At 36.0% G+C, this 22,902-nt stretch overlaps 1 protein-coding gene across 1 annotated transcript; it reads left to right on the plus strand.

The window, feature by feature from the left end:
• Positions 1-7,342: 7,342 nt before the first annotated feature.
• LOC132622373 (protein MOTHER of FT and TFL1-like) lies at positions 7,343-22,842 on the plus strand. Its single transcript, XM_060336978.1, has 4 exons — positions 7,343-7,576; positions 7,789-7,850; positions 7,982-8,022; positions 22,391-22,842. Exons 1-4 carry the CDS (start codon positions 7,358-7,360, stop codon positions 22,606-22,608), a joined length of 540 nt encoding a protein of 179 aa, XP_060192961.1. The 5' UTR covers positions 7,343-7,357; the 3' UTR covers positions 22,609-22,842.
• Positions 22,843-22,902: the final 60 nt, after the last annotated feature.

Genomic DNA, 22,902 nt, shown 5'->3' on the forward strand with positions numbered 1-22,902 from the left:
TTTAAGATCCTCAAATTAGTACTCAGTGAAGATACAAACCTTCATACATCAATTAACATCGCCTTATATGTTTTATCTAAACTGAAATTTGAGTTCGAGACCTAATAATTTTCAACTCAATTCATTGAAACATTGACCACTAAGTCACACCTTTTACTATATCATCTCAACAGGCATATCTCGAGTTAGGATTTAGCGAGAATAATATTTTAACACATAATCTTTATGTCTATGTTACACAAAGAAAATATCACCACTATACTCTTTTAAAGTCGTTATGGAGCCTCTAAGAACGTTAATGTAGAAAGAGTTGAAAGCTCAATTTAAATCATCTTACGAAAAGACAATTGATGGTTCCAGTAAGCATTTTAATATTAAGAAAATGTCATATTAAAGTGCCCATATTAAAGTGCCTCTGTTACCATTTACGTTGGTGGCAGAATAATAACCATTTGGTTTTGCTTTGAAACTCATTTGGCCATTTCATATTAATGTGTCCCATTATGTTGCTGAATCACATGTACGTTAGTGGCCATTTCTTTTATTTTCTTTGTAACCTCCTACTCGTTAATCACCCATATTCATCTTCTTTAGTCTTGTAACTTATGTAACCAGAGGCGTATGTAGCCTATAAGGTTGGGGTTCAACTGAACCCCAAATTTTGGACGCGGAGCCTAAATTTATGTGTAAAAAATTATTAAAATTGCAATAAATAGTAGATATGAACCCCTAACTTTAAAAATATAATGGGTTAAATGCTAAAAATTTATAGATTGAACCCATAAAATTTAAATCCTAGATCCGCCTCTGTATGTAACCTTTAAATAATTCTTCATTATCTACCTACTTTACTATCCCATTCATATTCAATTTAATTCAAGGATGATGTTATTAACTATAAATAGTTAGTCATCCTAACCTTGTGGTAGGTGGACATATTGGAGAGTTCTTGAAAAAGTGAAGATAAAAGAGAGTATTTTTTAATGTTGAAGGAAGGTATTTTATGGTAGAGCTTTGGACTCTTCAACTAGTACAGAGTTGGTTGAGTCACACGACGTTGACGGGCTGTTGTATCCTGGAAGGGACAAGTCAGAGTTTTACTGCTAGACCGGTGAAGATTATGCCACAGTGAGCTTGAGTCTCCTTAAAGAGAGCGAGATATTCGCGCCTCAGCCTGAAAAATATTTATTTACTTTGTTCTTCGTTTTTGTTTTTCAACTATAATTTATTATAATTTGTGGTATATTCTCTAGCAACAAGTATTATTGACCCTCTAGCTTAGTGCTTACAATTGTAACTTCAATGATTAATTACGAGACTAATAAAGAGTAAACGTGTCGAAATGTTAATTAGTGTAGGAGTAAAAGGATGAACCTTTGTTTTGACCACGGACCGACCATAGAGAAAGAGTCACATTTTCATCGTTTTCTCTAATTTCTTTCGACCGTCCAAAGAAAAAGCCCCCTTTCTTTTTTTGAATTACGTAGTAAAATGACTTCGAAAGTGCGTTTCTCTTTGCTTGCGTCTCCCTTGTCTCTTTTCTCCATACACTTTTAACTAAAATAATATCTATCCATGATATACAAAAAATTTATACCATAAAATTATTTATATTTACATGTTGTTAGCAGGTAATCTGCATTATGTACAAGATTATAAGGAGTAACTCTTTTTATAAAAGGTTATTCGGATATATTTTAAATAATTTACACTAACATGTATATAAATGAAATTCTTTTACAAATTTCTAAAGGTTTTTGTACCTCTGATTCTTTTTATACATGGCGACTAATTTGACAGTACATCACTTGAGGAAAAACTTGTTCAAAGCAAAGGAAATTGCGGCCAAAAGAAAAAGGATAATGACACCTATCCATGGAAGGGGCTTGTTTCCAACTAGGAGATAAAATCATGAAAATGATTGGTGTTTCTTTTAATCACCTTTTTGCTGCCCACAGACAAAGCAATTTTTTTTATTTCTATCCCGTAATAAAGTTAGTCAAAGATGAAAAGCAAAACACTTCCCCGGATCATTGTCAAGCTTGATTACATCTCACACTTCTCTGTTCACACTAACATATTCGTAAGATCTTATTTTGTTTTGTTTTTTAATTGGCCAAACAGGCATATCAATAGACAAATCAAATGACAAGAGTGAGGAGCATGATATCAACCTATGTCCTATTTACTGGGCATATAAGTCAATGTCTTTTTATGAACTACGGATCAACATTTCCTTAGTGCACAACAAATATCAAAAGAAAAGATAATAAATTATTTTTAGTCCTAATAATTGTGACAATCATATTTAATTGCAATTTGCAACGTAACGTTAGACTATTTCACAACTAGTGAATTGATATTTGATAAGACAATCCCATTCCGATGCTTTCCCGCCAAATAAATATCCCCTGGACTTATATTTCTGCTATATGTATTTGTAAAATTTAAATTTGCTTAGTCATTTTAATATTGAAATTACTCATAAATAAGCCTACTTTAAATTTTTTAAGAATTGTATATCACTAAATTTAATATTTTAAACATTTATCCTCTCTGGTCTCCTAAAGAGGAACTGATTGAGGAGGCCATCAAGATATTATTTAAAACGGGTAAAAGATATGATATATGTACTTGATTTTCTGGATACGTTTTGATTTTGTTTATGTCATGGCCTAAACGCAAGAATTGACTCTAAGACTACGACATATAGACTAGAGATAAACACATGACAGTAAAATTAGTTTTTAAGTTAATCCATACATAGCGGTCAATCGGCAATATCATCACCAAAATCTTCTCTGGAATGAAATACATCTAATTAGATTCAATGAATATAACCACATCTGACGTTATTATTTAGAAAATGACACACTTGTGGAACTTTAATCAGAATAACTAGCTAGATAAATTTATTCATAGACAAAATGTCAAACAGGAAAGAACCGAGAAGTTTCTTTTCACTAAAATGTTTGCTTTTTATTTTGGGATTTTTTCAGAAACTTCCTTCTTCACTTCATAGCACTAGTCACTAATCTTTCCTATTTCCTCTGTCCCTTTTTGACTTGGCACGAAATTCAAAATCTAAAGAGAGATTTTTGGATCTTGTGATCTTAAATTAAAAATATGTAAAGTAGCAAAAAGTTATCTGAATCTCGTGGTTATAAACTTGCGTATGTTTAAATTGTCAATTTACTAAATATAGAAAGAAACACTTTTTTTTGGACAGACCAAAAAGAAAAATAAAACACTTGAATTGAGACGAAGGAAGTATGATTTAGAATATTATACTTACCTTCCTTATTTTAATTTTCTTAACTTACTAAATATAAAAAAGACACTCTTTTTTGAGATAGACCAAAAAGAAAAATAAAACACTTGAATTGAGACGGAGGAAGTATGATTTAGAATATTATACTTACCTTCCTTATTTTAATTTTCTTTGTAATAATTCTCTTTGGCGAATGTTGAACTGTTTGCTAAGCAACATAATCAGTTAAAACGTTGATACCAATATTAATACGGAAAAGGGTCAAATATACCCTTGTACTATCAGCAAAGGGTTAAATATAACCCTCGTTATACTTTGGGTCTAAATTTACCCTTCTCGTTATACTTTGGGTTCAAATACACCCCTCTGTTATACTTTGGGTCTAAACATACCCCTCGTCCATTAAAATTGTCTATGATGGACATTAAATATGACGTGACACTGACAGCTTGATGAGGGAAACGCCACGTGGTATTCCACCCAGGGGCGGAGCTAAAGTGTTATAGGGGGGTTCGGCCGAACCCAGTAGTTTTTTCGTAGACCCTGTATTTGTACTAGAAAAATTAGTAAATATACATAATATTTACTTGCGAACCTCTGTACATAACTGAGTAGATGGTTCAGTGGCTAGGCAGAGCCTAGTGAAGCTTTTTCCACCCAAGATGCGGGTTCGAATCCCACCAGTGCCATTGCTTTCTTTTTTGTTTTCTTTGGTATAAAGCAAGATTTTCTTTTATAATTCTTTTTTAAAATTAGAAGAAATTAAAACAACTGAACCGTGCAGTTTTTTCCATTGGGATTTGGGGGTATGTTTTCCCTTGTAGTTATCTACAAAATATTATACTCCCTTTTTAACACTTTATTTTGTAAAAACAAAATATAAAATTAACAAATCCAAAGCAAAAAGCAAACGACTTGTACGCAGTACGCTACCATTCTTTTTCATCTTTCTCTTTCACAAAGCCAAATCAAAAATCAATATTTAAAAAAGCAAGGGCTTTTTAATATATTAAATACTGATACTTGTTCGTTAGTTTAACGGTTATTATACATTAGCTTGAGGACTTGAGGTCGTTGTCCTGTCTTATGATTCGAACCCCCAGACTTTAAATCCTGACTCCGCCTCTGATGCCACCTCACCACCCCAGAATTCTGAATGAAGAACTCGAGAAATTCAACGATTTCTATGTTGATAAAGAGGGGGAATTCATTATTCTTACAGGTTCCTTTTCTTCTTCGTTACTGCATACATACAAATCACTCTTAGTATGTCAATCACTTAACTGTGTCTTAATAACTGGGCCCAATTTGTCAAGATTTCTTCTGAAATTTTGATTGATTAATATTCTTTTTATAATATATTTTATTTTTTAACCTTAAATAAAATATACTGTATTATTTAAGACACCGTTAAGTGGTGGCAAAGGTTGTGGGAGGGGAGGAGATGGTAGTGGTGGGAAGAAGAAGGGTAAGAGAAGGGTAAATGGGTTGAGGTGGTGAGGTGGCATGCCATGTGGTGTCCGTCTCATCGAGTTGTTAGTGTCACGTCATATCTCATGCTCACCATAGACAATTTTAACGGAGGAGGGGTATATTTAGACCCAAAGTATAACAGAGGGGTATATTTGGATCTAAAGTATAACGATAAGGGTATATTTGGACCCAAATTATGTCGAGGGTTATATTTAAACCTTTTTTGATAGTATAGGGGTATATTTGACCCTTTTCCAATATTAATATTAAAATCAACAAAAAACATGGTTTTCCTAGTATGGGCAATCCTGGGCAATTCGCAGGAATACCCTTATTTTGGAGTGGTCTTTAATTTTTTCCCATTAAATTGGTGGTCTTTAATACTTGTCCTTCGCCTAATACCATGAGGTTTGGGTTTCGAACCCCGGTTCAGTCAAAAAATAAAATAAAATCGCAAGACAAAGTTTGTAGCAAGTTAGGCCTATTCGGGCCAAAGTTAGGCTTCAGGCTGAGTTTCAAACTCCACCTACAAGTAGAGTTTTGTATGCTTGCAGGTAGGGTTTGCATTCAAAATTCTGTCTGAGGCATGCAAAACTCTGCCTTGCGAATCCCAACTTATGCCTTGTGATTTTTTTTTTTTTTAATTTTTGATTGATCGAGGGTTCGAATCCAAAACCAAAGGCTTCTAGCGAAGGACAAAACTTAAAGACCACCAATTTAAGGAGCAAAACTTAAGACCAGTGCTTTTGAAGGATAATCCGCAGAAAAAAAAATGTCCTAGTATTGGGTCGAGCCCACGCTATATCTTTGGGCAATTTCCTGAAGTACCCAACTTGTGTGGGCTTTTTTCATTCAGGGGCAGTAAGGTTCAATGATATTAAAGTGGATCTATAAACTTGGGCTCCTTAGTATGTGGGCTATTTTGGTAGGAATCATTTTTTCTTGCTGATTGCTTTCAAAGGCACTGGTCTTTAATTTTGGTCCCTCAAATTGGTGGTCTTTAATTTTTGACTTTCGCCTAATATTCTGAGGTTCTGGGTTCGAACCCCAGTTCAGTAAAAAATAAAAAAAAGAAATTTCGCAAGGCAGAGGTTTGGATTCGCAAGAGAGTTTTGAATGCAAAACTCTGCCTTGCGAATCCAAACTCTACCTTGAGATTTTTTTTAAATTTTTTTTGACTCAGCGGGAGTTCAACCCGAAATCATTTTTTTTTTTTAACTAAGGACAAAAATTAAAGATCTGTGGCTTTGAAGCACAATCGTGCAAATGACCCGGTAGGAATTGGCCCCATAACGGTTCCGTCCTACTATTATTTAAGAGATATATGCTTAACTTTTTAAAATTATTTAATTGATGGTCAGAACTCAGTATTGGTATGCAAATATACTCCTCAATTTTGTGATTTAGAGCAGATATATTCCTCGTTATAAAAGTAGTGTATATATACCTCTGCAGTTACAAAATTGTGCAAATATACCCCGCCTTTACAAAATGGTACAAATATACTTTTTTCACTGATGAGAGTTTTTTTTTTTTTAAATCATTTAGGTTATTTTTTAATTAAAAAAAAATGCCACGTGAGTTTAAAAAAAGTCTACTTATTTTTTTTCAGTAGACATATTTTTCTAAAGTCATGGTATATTATTTTTTCTTGTGTATCGGGTATGGTTCGTTTAAAAAAATATCTCCATGACTTTAAAAAATTAAGTCTACCCATTTATTTGAACGAACCAGACCCGATCCATCAGGAAAAAAAAATACTATGTGGCTTTAGAAAAATATTTCTACTAAAAAAAATGGGTAGACTCTTTTTTAAAGTCACGTGACATTTTTTTAATTTAAAAATAACCTAAATAATTTTTTTTTTTTTTTAAAAAAACCCATCAACAAAAAGGATTTTGCACCATTTTATAACGACTATATTTGAACCATTTTATAACGGCAGGGATATATATACACCACTTTTGTAACGAGAGGTATATTTGCTCTAAATCGCAAAGTTGAGGGGTATATTTATACCTTTGGCCTTGGTAAATTTGGCACCATTTTGTAACGATTGGGGTATATTTGAACCATTTTGTAATGGCAGGGATATATATACACCATTTTTGTAACGAGAGGTATATTTGCTCTGAATCGCAAAGTTGAGGGGTATATTTACACCTTTGGCCTGGGTAAATTTCAAACAAGTGCGTGTTTGACCTCCTCCGCTGCTTCTTTTTCCCAACGAAAGTACATGCACGACTGATGACATTTCGATAAAATTGAGTACTTCCTCATTACGAAAGAAAAATATTTCAGCAATTTTAGTGCCATAGAACAAAAGTTAAATAAACCTGAAACTAATTCGATCTGTTCTGCCTTAATCTGCTGGATTATTTTTGTTCTATCGCCATTTATATTGTTCGGATAGTTGTTCACAACATTTGGGCGGGCCCTAGAATAGTCCTTTTACTGTCCCATTCACAGCTTTGTTAATAGTTAACAACAAGGACTTATAATCACAACATGTGTCCCCTCAGCCACATCAGCGTTAACGTGACATGGCTAATTCTATACGTGTCCTTTTTATTAGTTTATATTCCACATCCCCATCTCATCAATTAATTGAGAATGGCAAGTATGGGAACTCCTCCAAGGTCAGTGGATCCTCTTGTTGTAGGAAAAGTGATCGGAGATGTTATTGACATGTCTGTTCCAGTGGTTGAGTTTACTGTCGAGTATGGTTCAAAACAAATACCAAATGGAGTAGAAATAAAACCGGATGCAGCTGCACAAAAGCCTAGAGTCCATATAAAGGGTTCTCGTGATTCTAATAATCTTTACACCCTTGTAAGTCCCAGACATTAGTCTTTAATGAAGTGAGATAAATTATTCTCTTAAAACTAATTAATTAACCCATACTATTTCAACTGATTGGGTCTATGTTAAATAAAAAACATTTAAGATAGAAGATATATTTTAGATAAATATGCAATTGAGTGTCTTTTCACGGGCATGGAGGAATCTTATTATAATTGGGTCCGCTAATGGATATTTTACAGGTAATGGCTGATCCAGATGCTCCTAGTCCCAGTGAACCGACTTTTAGAGAATTGCTCCATTGGTACTATAGTGTACTTTATTTTCTTCTTCAACTGCAGATGCATATGACCAGTGGCTTTATTTAGTTTCAACTTTATATTGAAGTACATGAAATACTAATTTTTATATTATGTGCTAGTGTTTGCTGTGCAGGATTGTCACAGATATTCCAGAGTGTGGCGATGCCTCTGAAGGTAACATCAATTAAGATGATTAATTACTCTCTCAGTCATTGTACACTTTTATCTTTACACGTCTTTTAAAAAATTATAAATAAATATTTAATTTTACAACATTTTCTTATCTATCCAACAAATTGTACTCTAATTAATATTAAAAAAAATAATTAATGTTAAGGGTAAAATAGAAAAACTTTAAACAATTCTATCTAGTTCTGGGACTTTTGTAGCACAAAAAAAAAGTTGAACCAAACTAACATAAAAAAAAAAAAACATTTATAGGTTTCACGCACGAATTTAGTGCGTGAAAGGACCAAACTGCAAAAATACAAGTTTGGCCTTTAACGCACAAAATTCGTGCATGAAGGAGCCCTTTTTTTTTTTTTTTTTTTTTTTTTTTGGTGTTACCTTTCAAAATCACCTTTTTTTTCATACTTTGGGCAAAAATTAGTCATGTTTCAAAACCCCAAAATATCAATATTTTATATAAAACTTAATATCTTTTTTTGCGTACAATAATGTCGGCTCATTACATCAAGTCCACCTAAACGTTTGGATCGTCGTTTTAGGGGTTCTAAAGTGCCCCGAAGTAAGTTTTGAAACTTGTCATATTTATAGGGTTTTGATTTAAGTGTTTTATTGTATTTGAATGTACAAATATAAATATTTGATTTAATAATAATTCATCCAATACAAGAGGTTTATACTAATTAAAAAATAATTCATTCCATTTAATTACAATACTAATTCAAAGCAATACAATAATAAATTACAATAACAATACAATCTTCAAGTTCTAGAGGCTCTATTACTTCGAGACGTGCTTGTACCACCACGACCTTGTTGCCCACACGAACGCTTGTCATGGCCATATTGCTTGCATGTAGAGCACTTGCGAGAGTAAGTTCTTTCACTAGCATCCATTTGATTGGGTCTACGACTGCGTGAGTTAATGCCCAATTTCCTGATGTAATCCTTGTTAGCAACCATTGAAAACGGCTCGTTTGGCCAATAAGCCTCATTACCAAGTGGGTGGAATTGGCCGGAATATGCTCTAAGATAACTGTGGACCTTGTATTCCCTCGCCACATAACTTGTTACCGTTTTTCTCATTCTCTCGAAGCACTTAACAGCATGAGAACACGGCATGTGGTACGTTTTCCACTTACCACAAGTGCATGTTCTTGTTGCCTCATAAACGGTATGCACGTTTCCACCCTTACTTTTGTAATAACTCGTCCTAACTTCATACACATGTTGAATTGGGCCATACTCGGTCATTTGGTGATGCTCGCATTTTTTTCTATAATGCTCCATATTTTTTAAGGGTTTTGGCATCCATGTCCCGCCTTCGGCTAATATCGCTCTAGCCTGTCTTGTCCTAACCACAAATCGCTCCACAACCTGCTTGAAAGTCATTCTCACTATTGCGGTGACAGGTAGTCCTCAAGCAGATTTTAGCAAGCCATTGAAAGACTCTGAGCTGTTTGTTGTGAGCATGCCTTATCTTTTGCCTCCATCAGCATGAAGCGTCTATTTTTCAACTTCGAGCTTCATCAACCAAACGATGCGGGTTCACACACTGCCCTGATCAGATCTATTTTTGCAGCCCATTTTCGTTGTTGATGCTCCATCGCAGCCCCCCACATCAATTTGTTTAGAGTGCCATTGTGAAACTTTGATTGCAAATTTGCCTCCAAGTGCCTTAAACAATAGCGATGGTAAACAAAGGGAGGTTGCCACCCCGGTAAATTATCCATATTGTGCAATATGCCTTTATGACGATCAGAAAACACGCATATGCCGGTATGATCCTTAATAACATGAGTTTTCAAATGGGTCAAAAAGATTCCCCATGTGTCGTTTCTCTCGTTAGCGGCAATTGCGAAAGCAAGAGGGAATATTGACCCATTGGCATCCATTCCTATTGCAATTAGGAGCTTGATGTCGTAGGCACCATATACATGCGTACCATTTATGGATATTATTGGTCGGCAGTGAGCAAAACCATCAATGCATGGTTTGAATGTCCAAAACGAAGTTGAAGATTTTACCCTCTATAAGCCGCCACTCTACAACAGTACCATGATTAAAATGTTGTAGAGCTGCCATATACCTTGGCAGCGATTGAAAAGAAGTATGCCAATTTCCAAAGACCATCTCAAAAGTGCGTCTACGCTCGAGAAATACCTTTCTGTTGCTTATAGTTTTACTATATACGGTTTGAACGTTTCGAATACAATCTTTGATGGAGAACCTGCACAAGTTTAAACAAACAACATTTAGTAATGATCTTTCAATTGATATAAGAAATATAATGTACTAGGTAGGATAAGTTACCTTGGCGTTTCGGCAATGTCTTTAAGTAACACTTGAGCAATCATGTTTGTATCTAAATTATAATGATCTGCTCGATTTTCTTCCATATCACAAATGTGTCTTTCGCGGAATTTTGTGATATCCCACATACTATTAGGCTTAACAATTTCCCGAAGCAACCACTCACAACCTTGATACCATCGTCTACAAACTAGCCTCCATATCTTTGTGTTTGACCGATCAACCTTAAACTCCCTCATATCCTTAAAACAATAAATTTTGACAGCCCGTTGCAACGCCTTTTTGGATGCGAACAACATTCCCTTTGAAAGGTAGCATCTCTATTGAGATCCTTTGGTTCAATCTAGGTTTTTAGGCGACTATCATCATCTTCGCTTGTGAAGACAAATGCGTCATCACGACCCTGCAGGCTGTCAAGATAAGGGATATTGTTCGAATGCCACTGAATTGGGCTTTCAGAAGTTGGGTTTTCAGCCATCGGTGGTGGTACGTGGTGGTGCATTGGTTCTTGTTGGTTTTGGCTTTGAGGAATATTGTTGGTCATACCAACTTGAACATCATAATCATCTTCATCATCGGTTACTTCTGCATTATTAGCTATTTCATCATCATCACTTGATGATGACTCATAATAATTAGGAAAATCTTCATTATCAAGTGCATTCATCTTCCTACACGAAAAATAACATATTTTAAATACCAACATCATATATATATACAGGTAATTTAATATCAAGGTGATGAACTTACTGTTATTCATAAGCATTGTCATAGTGTGGAGAATGATCAACTCCACCGAACTGAGAGGATTGACCAACATCCATATTTGGTACCACTGAGGAGTTTTGAGAATAGTTCCTATAAAGATTTAAAAACTGGTTATTTACCAATTCATACAACAAACACGTGCTACTACACATAATAATAATATAAAAAATCCATATTTACCATTTTTCATTGTAAGCTTGATTAAATTGCTGGCTTAGATTTTCCAGCGGCACTTGACCACTCAAAATGTCTCCATAAGAACTAAAGTCCCCATAAGTGTTACCATGAATAGGCTGGACTTGAGGGACTTCTTCTCGAGGTATCTTTTCAACATACATCTCAAGAACATTAATGGATACTAAATCACGATATTCTTCCGGCGATCCCAAATAATCACTCAAAGATTCATCATCGTTGATATTGTGCATGCCATAATGCACTACACCGTTTGATATTGTTTGTGGATATCTGCCAGTTAGTGAGATTCCAAACTCAGTGGGTGTAGTTTTCATTCTTTTGTGCATGTAACTGACTAGTGTTTCATAATTTAAAGTTGTTGGAAATTTAACATGGGCTTTTGGTTTGATACTATAACGAACAGAGTAATTGTCCTCGACGATATCTCCATCCCAAAATAGTGAAACCCTAATAGTTGAAGCATTTTGAGACATTTTTTCTATGAAGTTTGATTTTTTTTTATGACTTATAAGACTTAGACTTATGAAATTGATGAGTTTTTCACTCGTCAAGCCTTCAAGTTAAATAGATTCCTAAAATTGTCATGTGTGGTGTGTTGTCAAATCAACACTTACATTGGGCATTAAAATGGTGCGCAATACAAGTCGTATTAAAACGGTCAAATAATGCAGCAATGTATTGTCAAATCAAGCCTTTATGTGTCATAGATTCCTGAAATTGTCATGCGTGGTGTGTTGTCAAGTCAACACTTACATTGCGCATTAAAATGGTGCGCAATACAAGTCGTATTAAAACAGTCAAATAATGCAGCAATGTATTGTCAAATCAAGCCTTTATGTGTCATAGATTCCTGAAATTATCATGCGTGGTATGTTGTCAAATCAACATTTACATTGCGCATTAAAATGGTGCGCAATACAAGTCGTATTAAAACGGTCAAACATTGTTTTAAAAGGCAGCGTTAGGACTCGCCCCGGGGCTCACCTCGGGGCAGGGCAGTGGCAAAACGCCCTGGGGCTAACGTGCGGGGCTTAGTTCCTATGAGGCTTACGCCCTAAGCGCCCAACCGTACGCCCTAAACACGCCTAACGCCTAACGCCCTGGGCTCGCCTAACAGTTCTTACACAAATTATATTTAAAATTCCTTAATTAAAATCATTCACCCTCATAATTGTTTAACAAAATAATGATACTTAATAGTTTTTCATCTATAGAAATAGAAGATTGGGTGTAACTCATATAACAAGTCATAGTATTGGATATTTACTATTTGAGAACATCGTGAGGGTGAATATCACTTAATTTTTTTTAAAAAAACACATAGCAGAATTGTACATTTTCACTTGTCATTGGTCATAAGTGTTATACCCTATTTTAACCGGGGTCAAAATAGTTTACAACATCCCGGTAATTTCGGGATTAATTAAAGTTAAGAGTCGCCACCTAATTATTTATGGTGAATTAGGACACCTAAGATTAGTTAAAGTAATTATCTAAAGTCAACTCTATTTTAAAGTCTACGAAACCAAAAGATTCTAGGCACGGGTTCAATTAACCTAGAGGGAAGGTATTAGGCATCCTCTAAATTCCATTAACAATGGTTAATCCGACCAGACTCCAATTTAATTAGGCCAAGTGGAAGATGTAAGTATAAGTGTGAAATCTTACGATAAAAGAATAACTTATAATTAGGTATTTTGAATTATAATGCATTGACTAAAATTGTGTTAGAAAGATGACCGAAGTAGACAAACTGTTTTTTTGTACATTATGGGGCAAGGTTAGAAGCAAATCTGATTAAGATGAGCGGGTATTAGCTTATGCATTACTTCAAATTTTACACCTTTGAAATTACTTCTTTTAAAGGAAAAGACCACTTGAACTTGAAAAGAGAGAAAACTAAATATTGGGTTGTTGATTTTAATCTCTAAACTTAAGTCACATTCTATATGATAAATAAATTAGCTGCTGCCCTTAGAGACGTGTACTGCCATATGTGAATAAAATTACTCCCTTAATTACTAATTGTAGACGAAATTTAACATGACTAATTGAAACCGACTGTTAGTCTAAGTGTTCACCAAATCTAATCAAATAAAACAAGTCAAAGGTTAGTCATGTGATTACAAATTAAATGCACAAAGAAAATAAAATAAAGAAGTGAAATGATTTAAATGGGCAGCCCATTTTAGGACTGCTGCTGTTCGCTGTCCCCGTTATGTCATATGGGCCTCGGCCCAATATCATTTTTTGCACAGTTGCGGATTGGATGACTCGAGAAATACGTTGGGCTTTAGCCCAACACTGAATGCGGGAGATGACAAGTCCCTCGGACTCGTATGCGAGATGATCATGCATGAAACAAAAGAAAAGGATTAGTGTGCAACCCATAAATAAAGTTAAACACATGTAGTGCAAATTCGAAATAGGCCATTACTTTTGACTACAACAGGGGACTGCTTATAGTTAAAATGTCAACGACTTATAAACGAACAATAAGAAAAGAAGTTAAGCAAATGTAGCAGGGAAGAGAGACAATATACCAAACAGTTTCAGGCAGAGAGTGAGATCTCGTAATCCAAGAGTGACAATAAGGATCATATTGCATATAGAAGAAGGAAATGTTAACATGTATTCAAAATTACACATGAGGGCAGCACAGGTTCAGGTCATGCCTTAGGACTCAAAGAAAACTCGTATTCAAGATTTTCCGTAACATGCTTACACAAATTTAAAACATAACATGTGGTATCATACACATCGTCTCCAAGTAAAACTAAGATGATGGACTAGAAAACTAATACACACACAACAACAATCTTTCAAGGTAGTCACATGATAATCATAGCTAAATCAAACAAATCTACCACTGCATAATTGGACATGATCAAATGTAGAGAGCAATCGAAGCAGAGGAACAGTAGCACAATTTTAACGAAGGGTGGAGGGAATGAGTAATCAAATAAATGAACAACAAAACTCAGTAGAGAAACAGCCTGTATGATGAAATAACAACAGAATTTAGTCTCTTTTTCAAATTCCCAAATCTGGTACTTACTAATCCTGACTATGATACAAGCCTTTCGTTTGAACCAGATCTTTTAAAGAACACAGGAAATACTAAAGATGCGTGGGAAGAATCGTATGGGTGAAATGTGAAATGAACAAGTGTAGATAACCACATTGTGACCATACTTGGCTGAAATCATCTAAAACCAGCTTTGAATAAACTCGAACGATCTGGACAGGCTCATGTCCCTCAAACACATAGCGCAACAGATGCTATAACCTAAATCAGACCCACATTTATCCCAAAATCCACAAGTAAACACCTACTGATTTGTAAAATAAATTGACAGTCCCATTGTTCATGTTATCACCCTTATAAGCACAGACACAATCAAACATAACATCCTTTAATCATACTTATGAATCATCAAGTGTATCGCACACGAGATTCAGACCAAATTAGCTTACACTTAGCCAAACAGCAATCAAAATAGCATAATCAGAGCATGAAATGTGTTGATTAATATATGTTAACCTAACAGACCCACAACTAAGCAAGATTCGTGATAAGTCATACCTAATAACTAATGAACCAACAAATATCCAATAAGAACAGGATTTCAACTAACAGAACTTCAACTAACAGAATTTCACAAGACGATAAACCTAAATAGCATCAGATTGTACCTGTTCGTGGTGCAGTGAAGTGGGGCGTCAGGTCTCAAATCTACACTCGAACACCAACAAACTCCGAGCTTGAGTATCGCTCGGATTCAAGTCAGTAACAGGGGCAGAAAAGGAATAAAGTGACTTAATATTTTGAATCACTACCCGAAGGTGCTAATATTGAAGAATATTGATGTTTTTTTTTAAGGATATCCGCGGCTCCCAGAACCCCCGAAAACAAAATCGAATTGTAACAAAAACTAAAACTTAAAACAGAAGTGGAAAAGTGGAAATGTTGAATATGGTAAGGTATTCAGTGGTTCCCCCCCATCGGTTTTTTTCGGCTGAGGACTTAAAGCCCTTTTTTATAGTAGATGAAGAACTAGGTTTTTGGGTTTTTGAATTCGGTTTTTGGCTCCAAACAAAAAGCTAAAAGAGCCGTTTGAATCCCACAGTCGAATCTTTGATTTTCTCAGAAAATTTGGAAAGTATTTTGTCCATTTGTGTTGACTAGCTCGTGAAGATGAAAGAAGAGAGCATTTGCACTAAAATGGGGTTTCACAGTCTGTGATGGTGAAAGAGGTACTGACCTTTGCTAAAAATGGAGGAAGACGACGAGAAAGGAAAGAGGAGTGCGTGGCTGTTTCAATCCGAAAATGGGGTGACAAACCTGCCACGGTCGAAAGAGGGTTCAGCTCTTTGCTGATAATGGAGAGGAGAAGATGACGATGACCATGTGCGGCTCTTCTTCTTTTCTTTTCCTTTCCTTTAGGTTTTTAGATGAATAGGCATAGTGGGCCGGACGGGTAATTAAATAAGTGGGCTGGTCGGGTAAGTGGAAAGGGTAATGGGTTGGTCCATTTGTTGGTCCAAAAATGAGTTCTTCTTTCTTTGTTTCAATTATTTGTGGTCTTCTAATTTGACAACTAGTACAATATATATTATGTGAAGATAAATAGTAATTAGTATATAAAAAGTAAAGGATTTAACAAAGTAAAATTAATTTAACGAGTACAAATCCTAAAATGAAACGATAACGAACCATTTAAAATTTGTGATAAAATAATAGTAATATTGATAGTAGAATAGTGAAGATGAAAATAACAATGTTACTAGTAGTAGAAAATAAAATATTAGTGAAAACAAAGTGTTTAGTTCGTCAATAAATTTAGAAGCCCGAGAAAATAAATTGGGATAAAGGAGGGACAAAATTGGGTGTCAACAATAAGTCCTATGTATTAGAATTATCATATAATTTTATTTTTTGTTCATGAAGAAGTTATGTTTTAATTGTAATATTGATAAATTTTATTGATTATTTGCTTATAGGGAGATAAAATGAATAGTATGGTAGTAATAGTGTTTTAAGAAACTATTTTTCCGTGTTTGAAAGTTAAAATGTTAGAATTGATTTGCATTTCATAATAGTTTTTATTTCATTGTATTGTTTATACTTGTAAAATTATGTTATATATAATTACAAGTTATAAGCGGTGTATAATGGATTGCTTTGATCATTTTTTTGTGAGGATCGCGCGCGCACACACACACACAGATATATATATATATATATATATTTACAGTTTTCTTTTATTTTTATGTAATTTTACCTATTTAAAAATATTTATTGTAATTATATTATTTTAAGAAATACTAAAAAATAAATACTCATGGGGCTTACGCCCCGTGCCTCGAGGCGTATGTGCCCCGCCTTACGCCCCCGCCTTTTAAAACACTGCGGTCAAATAATGCAACAATGTATTGTCAAATCAAGCTTTTATGTGTCATAGATTCGTGAAATTGTCACAGGTGGAGGAGACCTTTTCACGCACGAAATTAGTGCGTGAAAGAAGAGAACACCTTTCACACACAGTTTCTGTGCGTGAACGGTAGTATAAGTTTTTGCACTTTCACGCACAGATTCTGTACGTGAAAGAGCATGTACTTTTGTCCTTCCAGTGATTTGAGGGACTGATATTTTATATATCTGCTGGAATTGTTTTTTCCCCCTACATTTTTATTTCATTTGTAATTAATATTGGTTTGATTTGTTTTGTTTAATTGTCCCCTTCCCCCTTACACTTTTATTTCATTTGTAATTAATATTGTTTTTTTAACCTATTAAAATCACGTTTTCTTCCATACGTCGCACGAGTTATTATTGAGATAACTAATTATCATTAAGAAAATAATAACATAAAATGTACACTTTATTTACAACATTCACAATCTCAGGTCCCACAAGTGGGAGCCTTTAGAGTTCGGCTAGGCCTAAGGCTAGCCCCACCACCACAATCTCCATCCCCCTTCCTCCTTTTAATCTGTACATGTTCTATGGCATGATCATCCTTGCTTCCCTTCCTTCCTTTCTTTCGACCCGGACCCTGGTTCATAACATGCTTTCTATAGGAGATGACAGTGGGCGGTGGGGCCAGTTCATAACATGGTTCCTCGTCAATCTCATCAAGAGACCCGTCCACAGGCGCAGAGGAATGAACCTGAAATAACATATAAACAATTTAATTTAGATTTATTCTAAACTAAACATGAAATAAACAACTAATTAATAATTTATTTTATTTTATTGTAAAAATCAAACTTGTGTGTCGACGACCTCCTGAGATGCCTGGTGAGAGGGCTCATGAGCTGGCTCCTCAACGGTCTCTTGAGTGGGCCCCGGTGCAGGAGATAGGTCCACAGGCGTAGAAGAATGAACCTGAAATAACATATAAACAATTTAGTTTAGATTTATTCTAAAATGAACCTGAAATAAATAAATAATTAATAAATTATTTTACTTTATTGTAAAAGTCAAACCTGTGTGTCAACGGCCTCCTGAGATGCCTGGTGAGAAGGCTCCTGAACGGCCCCCGGAGCAGGAGATGCAGATGGTGCCATATCAAACACAAAGTCCTTGAACATGGAGTCGTCGAAGTCCAGATGTAGGCCACCCTGTAGATCACGAACCGGCCGCTCACCCTGTGGATCACGAACAGGTGGATGTGGAAATGAAGGCCAGGGCACATAATCTGAAAAAAGGGTCTGGCGTATACAGAGGTGTCTGTGAAGTCGACGGTTGGGAATGAGAAGTTGATGGGATATCTGTAGTCGCCGGTCGGTAAGAACTCGGCGGGATCTCTGAAGCCGACAGAGCCTCATCACCTCTGGCAGCCCTGTGTTCTCTGGCAGCCGGGAACACGCTCATGGAGACGCTCAAAGTCATGTGCCTGTCTCATACCAGTCTCGGCAAGCTCAATCCTCCGTGTTGCATACTCCGCTGTCTCGGGGGCCTCCGTATGGGCAGTGCTCTCATAGCGCATCGTCTGAACGGTCCGTACCTGCATATGTTTGCAAATATTAACAATTGAATAAATTTGTAAAGTAGTACATAAGACGATGGTTTAAGTTTAAGACTAATAAAATTTACCAGCGCCTCGTACGCTCCTGCGAGAGCTAGACGACGCCTAGAGGGGTTGCCAATAATGATGCGAGTGATCCGCATGTACCACTCCATGTACACATGGATAAGAGTGTCATGTCCGACCACCGCTAGGCTCGTCATCCTCACATCCCAACTCTGGACCTGCTGCTGCATATGGAGTCGTCATGCATCATCGACGCCCGCACGCTCGTCCCTCACCTAGTGGTCATGCTCCCAATCCGTAGCCACAGGTATATTCTGTACATACCCAAACTGCCGTAACACGTGATCGGGCGCGTGATACTCAACGATATCGATATGTATCAATGGACACCGCGGCATCCACATGTGCTGACCAGCCCTACAAAACGCCGGCAGCTCATCCAAAATATGATCATACGACGTCCATATAAAAGCCTGTAAAAAGAATTGAACTAGTTAACAATAAAAGACTAAAATAGTAGCTATGTGGTCTAGCGCCTGGATCCAAAATATGAACATACCGTCTGCGCCGTCATGCGGTCTAGCTGATCCCTAAACGGGAGAAGGCTGTGGTGCGTCTCCGCACGTCAGCGTACGTCTCGCGACCATCTCCGCGCGTATGGCATCGGCACAGTAAGATAGTCAGCGGGAGGGTGAGCTGGTATGAGCTGAAAAAGTCTCAACCTAGTCCACACCCATATCTGATATAGTCATTTAAAAAATATTTTATCAGTCGTCGTTTTAAAAAATATATATTTTGTGTTTAATTACACACATTTAAATATATTACCTGAAGGAGCGAGCAAAATGCAGGGACCTCTACCCTCGTGCCTATAGAACATCGGCAGAATCGTCTATACATGTAGCCCGGCACAGCAGCGCCCCAACTATAACATCCTATCTCGGCGAGATCGTCGATATACCGAAGATACCTCAAGCTCACATGCGAACCCGAAATATTCGGGAACAGGATGACCCTGAATATGATGAGTAGGTATAGACGCGCACGTCGGTCAACATCAGCCTAAGGCGTGTCCTCTCCAATTGGATGCTGCATGTCTGTGAGGCGCAAGTGAGCATAAAGGGCCGACAACAAAAGCCTACTCTGGCTGGAAATATGACCATCCAGAGCCGTGAAACCGGTGAGCCTAGTCAACTCATCCTGGTAAGGCGGCAGCACAGGAGGCTCCTCAATAAACAATGGGCGTCCATCAACTTGTAGCCCATAAATGACCTCCACATCCTAAAGGGTAATGGTAGCCTCACCGGTGCGGAGATGAAATGTGTGCGTCTCCGGTTGCCACCTCTCAATCAATGTCGTCACTAGAGACCTATCGTGCTGTACCCGACCAACTTCAACGCAGCGGTAGATACCGCCCCGACGTAGCATATCCAGGATACGAGGATGTGGGGGGCGAGCAGCTAAGATCTCCCATGTTGAGTCCCCTAATCGGGTACGAACCTGAGCCTCAGGCTGCAGGTCGGATGTCCATATATGCTGCGACCTCTGCTCGGGCTGAAGATACAGTAACTCTCGATTGAAGGGCCCCGGATCAAGATGGTGGTGATCTATCTGTTTTACGCATTTTAAATCAATCATTAACAAGTAGTATTAGTTATGTAATCTTTTATCGAAAATTTTATTAAGGATCGTGGTGACCCATCTGTTTTACGTATTTTAAATCAATCATTAACAAGTAATATTAGTTCTGTAATCTTTTATCGAAAATTTTATTAAGGATTGTGGTGACCCATCTGTTTTACGTATTTTAAATCAATCATTATCAAGTAATATTAGTTATGTAATCTTTTATCGAAAATTATATTAAGGGTTTCAATCCTAAGCTACGGGTTATGAATCCTAAACTAAGGGTTTTCAATCCTAAAATATAAAGATTAAAAATTAATAAGTCAAATAATTAACAATTAGTTAGCATACAATTAGTATAAATAATTAATAAATAAACAATTAACTAACTAATCAAATAATTAACAAGTTATTATCATATATTTAATAAATAAACAATTAAGTAACTAATCAAAAAATAATAATTTATTATCATATATTTAACAAATAAACAATTAATTAACTAATGAAACAATTAAGAAATTATTAACAACTAAACAATTGGCTTAACAAAAACTAAATAAATAATTAGCTAGTCTAACAATTGAAATAGCTAGTCTAATAATTAATAAATACTTAAGTCGCTAATCGAACAATTAACAAATACTAAATAAACAAGTAATAAATAATTAACTAATTAACAATAGATAAACAAATTAAAAAAAAAAGAAAGGGGGGGGGGGGGGGGGGGGAGGGGGGCAGTCGCAGTGGTGGGTGCGGACTGCCCAAAAACGCACAAAAAAAATTCGCAATCCACCACAGATCCCTCCCACCATACCTAAGGTAATAATATATTTAGCAATGTAATAAAACAGTCGTAGTAAAATACCTAGAATGAAGGTGTTTTTGAGTTTTCAAAATGAGTTCCCCGCCGCTCTATTCCAAAATCTAACCTTAGAAACTTGTTCCTACACTTCAATATACCAAGAATATTGACTTTTGGATTGAAAAACAACACGAAAAAAATGTTTTTTTGGGGGGGGGGGGGGGGGGGGGGTTGGGGAGCACTGAAATGAGGCGTTAATGGCGGGGATTTGTGGAAGTGAAAAGGCCGGGTCTGTGGTGGGGAAGGAGGGGGCGACTTTTTGTTGCCTCATTCACGCACGAATTTCATGCGTGAAAGGCCCAAGTTTATTTTTTGCAGTTTGGTCCTTTCACGCATTAAATTCGTGCGTGAAACCTATAAAAAAAAAATCTTTGCGTTAGTTTGGTTCAACTTTTTTTTTTGTGCTACAAAAGTCGCGGATTCATTCTGTCTTGATTTGTATATGGTCAAATATTTTGGGACAGATATTCTTAGTAATGAGGACAACTAATATAGTACGGAAGGGCTTGAGAGTGAGAGAATAGGGCGCAGATTTACTTTGCTTTCTATATCTGATCCACGCTCTCTTTCTCCTTGACTTGCGGGTTCTTTTGCTTCTTGAATTCGATTCTTTATTTTTTTATTTGATTTTTGGTTTTTATTGATGTTTTTATTTTGACTAAGATTTTCGTTTGTATTCAAATTTAAAAGAAGTAATTTGCTTGGTATAATCCACGGTTTTATTTTATATACATTATAAAGTAGTATAAATTATGGGAAGAACGTATTTCATACATTCCAGATATGGAGTTTGGTAAAATTTCATGTGATTCGGTAAACAAAATAGAAATGCCATCATTGCGATTTGATTCTTTTTATTTTATTTTCATATTTATTCATTTCTCTCAGTCTTACGAGGAGAAAAACACGTGATTCGAGAAAATTTTTGAAAAAAAAAATCTACGCTTTTTGAAGGTGAAGTTTGGAAATAGAACAATTCCTTCTGTCGTGTATCCTCGATTAATGCAACCTCAGGGATTTTTTTTTTATTGTTTTTTTTTTTCAAAACATTAGATTCTGTATCGAGAGAGTAGTATGAGATAAGGGGTATTTTCGATTTGCTCTTATCTATCGGGAGTTCAGTTCAGCGTCACAAACTTTTTTGTTTTCATGCCGGAGAGTTCTTAACAATATTTATGTTATGAAAGAGTACGACAAAAAAAAAAAAAAATTTCCTTATTTGATCGGATTAAAAAGAAACTTTGGGATTGCTGAATCACAGACAAAAAAAAAAAAAAAAAACTGAAATTGAAACCATTTAGGTTGAAAGCCATAGTGCTGATACCTAAAGGAGTATTGCTTTTATTATTTGCATGAGCCTTTTATTTTATCCAAATGAAACAATTGTATATGTGTGACAAATTTAAGTTATATTCGGATAGTATAAAGGCTGGTTACCTGCCATTTAATTTTACCAAGTTGTCTTAACGTAAAAGCTTTTTACTGTGTCAGTGCATAGAATTTTAAACTCTACACGTTATTTATTCATTTGACGGAGTTGCTGCAGGGAGGGAGGTGCTGGAATATATGGGACCAGCGCCACCAGCAGGGATACATCGATACGTGTTTACTTTGTTTAGGCAGACAGAGGCGGAGCAAGTGCCTCATAAACCACCAGAAGGGCGTTCCAAATTCAAGACTCGCCAGTTTGCAAGTGACAATGGACTTGGTCTTCCTGTGGCTGCCCTTTACTTCAACTCACATGCTGCAAACAAGAAGCGTTAGCTAGCTAGCCTACCTACTCGATCATCACTAGCTCTTTACAATAAAGATATAGATATAGGTGTATAGATAAATCACCCTTTATATGTGAATATAATATACCAATGTAATCTCTAGCTTATGCTTGTTAGTTAGTACAGTAAGAACCAAGCATATACCAACCAGTATCTACACTGAGTCATGTATAGATGTGTTTATGTTATATATTTATAAGAACACATACATGTTGCTGGATCATATGACTTCGCGTGACTCATGACTTGTTTCTATGTTTAACATAATTTTATTTGTGTATTT

This window comes from Lycium barbarum, chromosome 12, assembly GCF_019175385.1.
Source record: "Lycium barbarum isolate Lr01 chromosome 12, ASM1917538v2, whole genome shotgun sequence".
NCBI lineage: Eukaryota > Viridiplantae > Streptophyta > Magnoliopsida > Solanales > Solanaceae > Lycium > Lycium barbarum.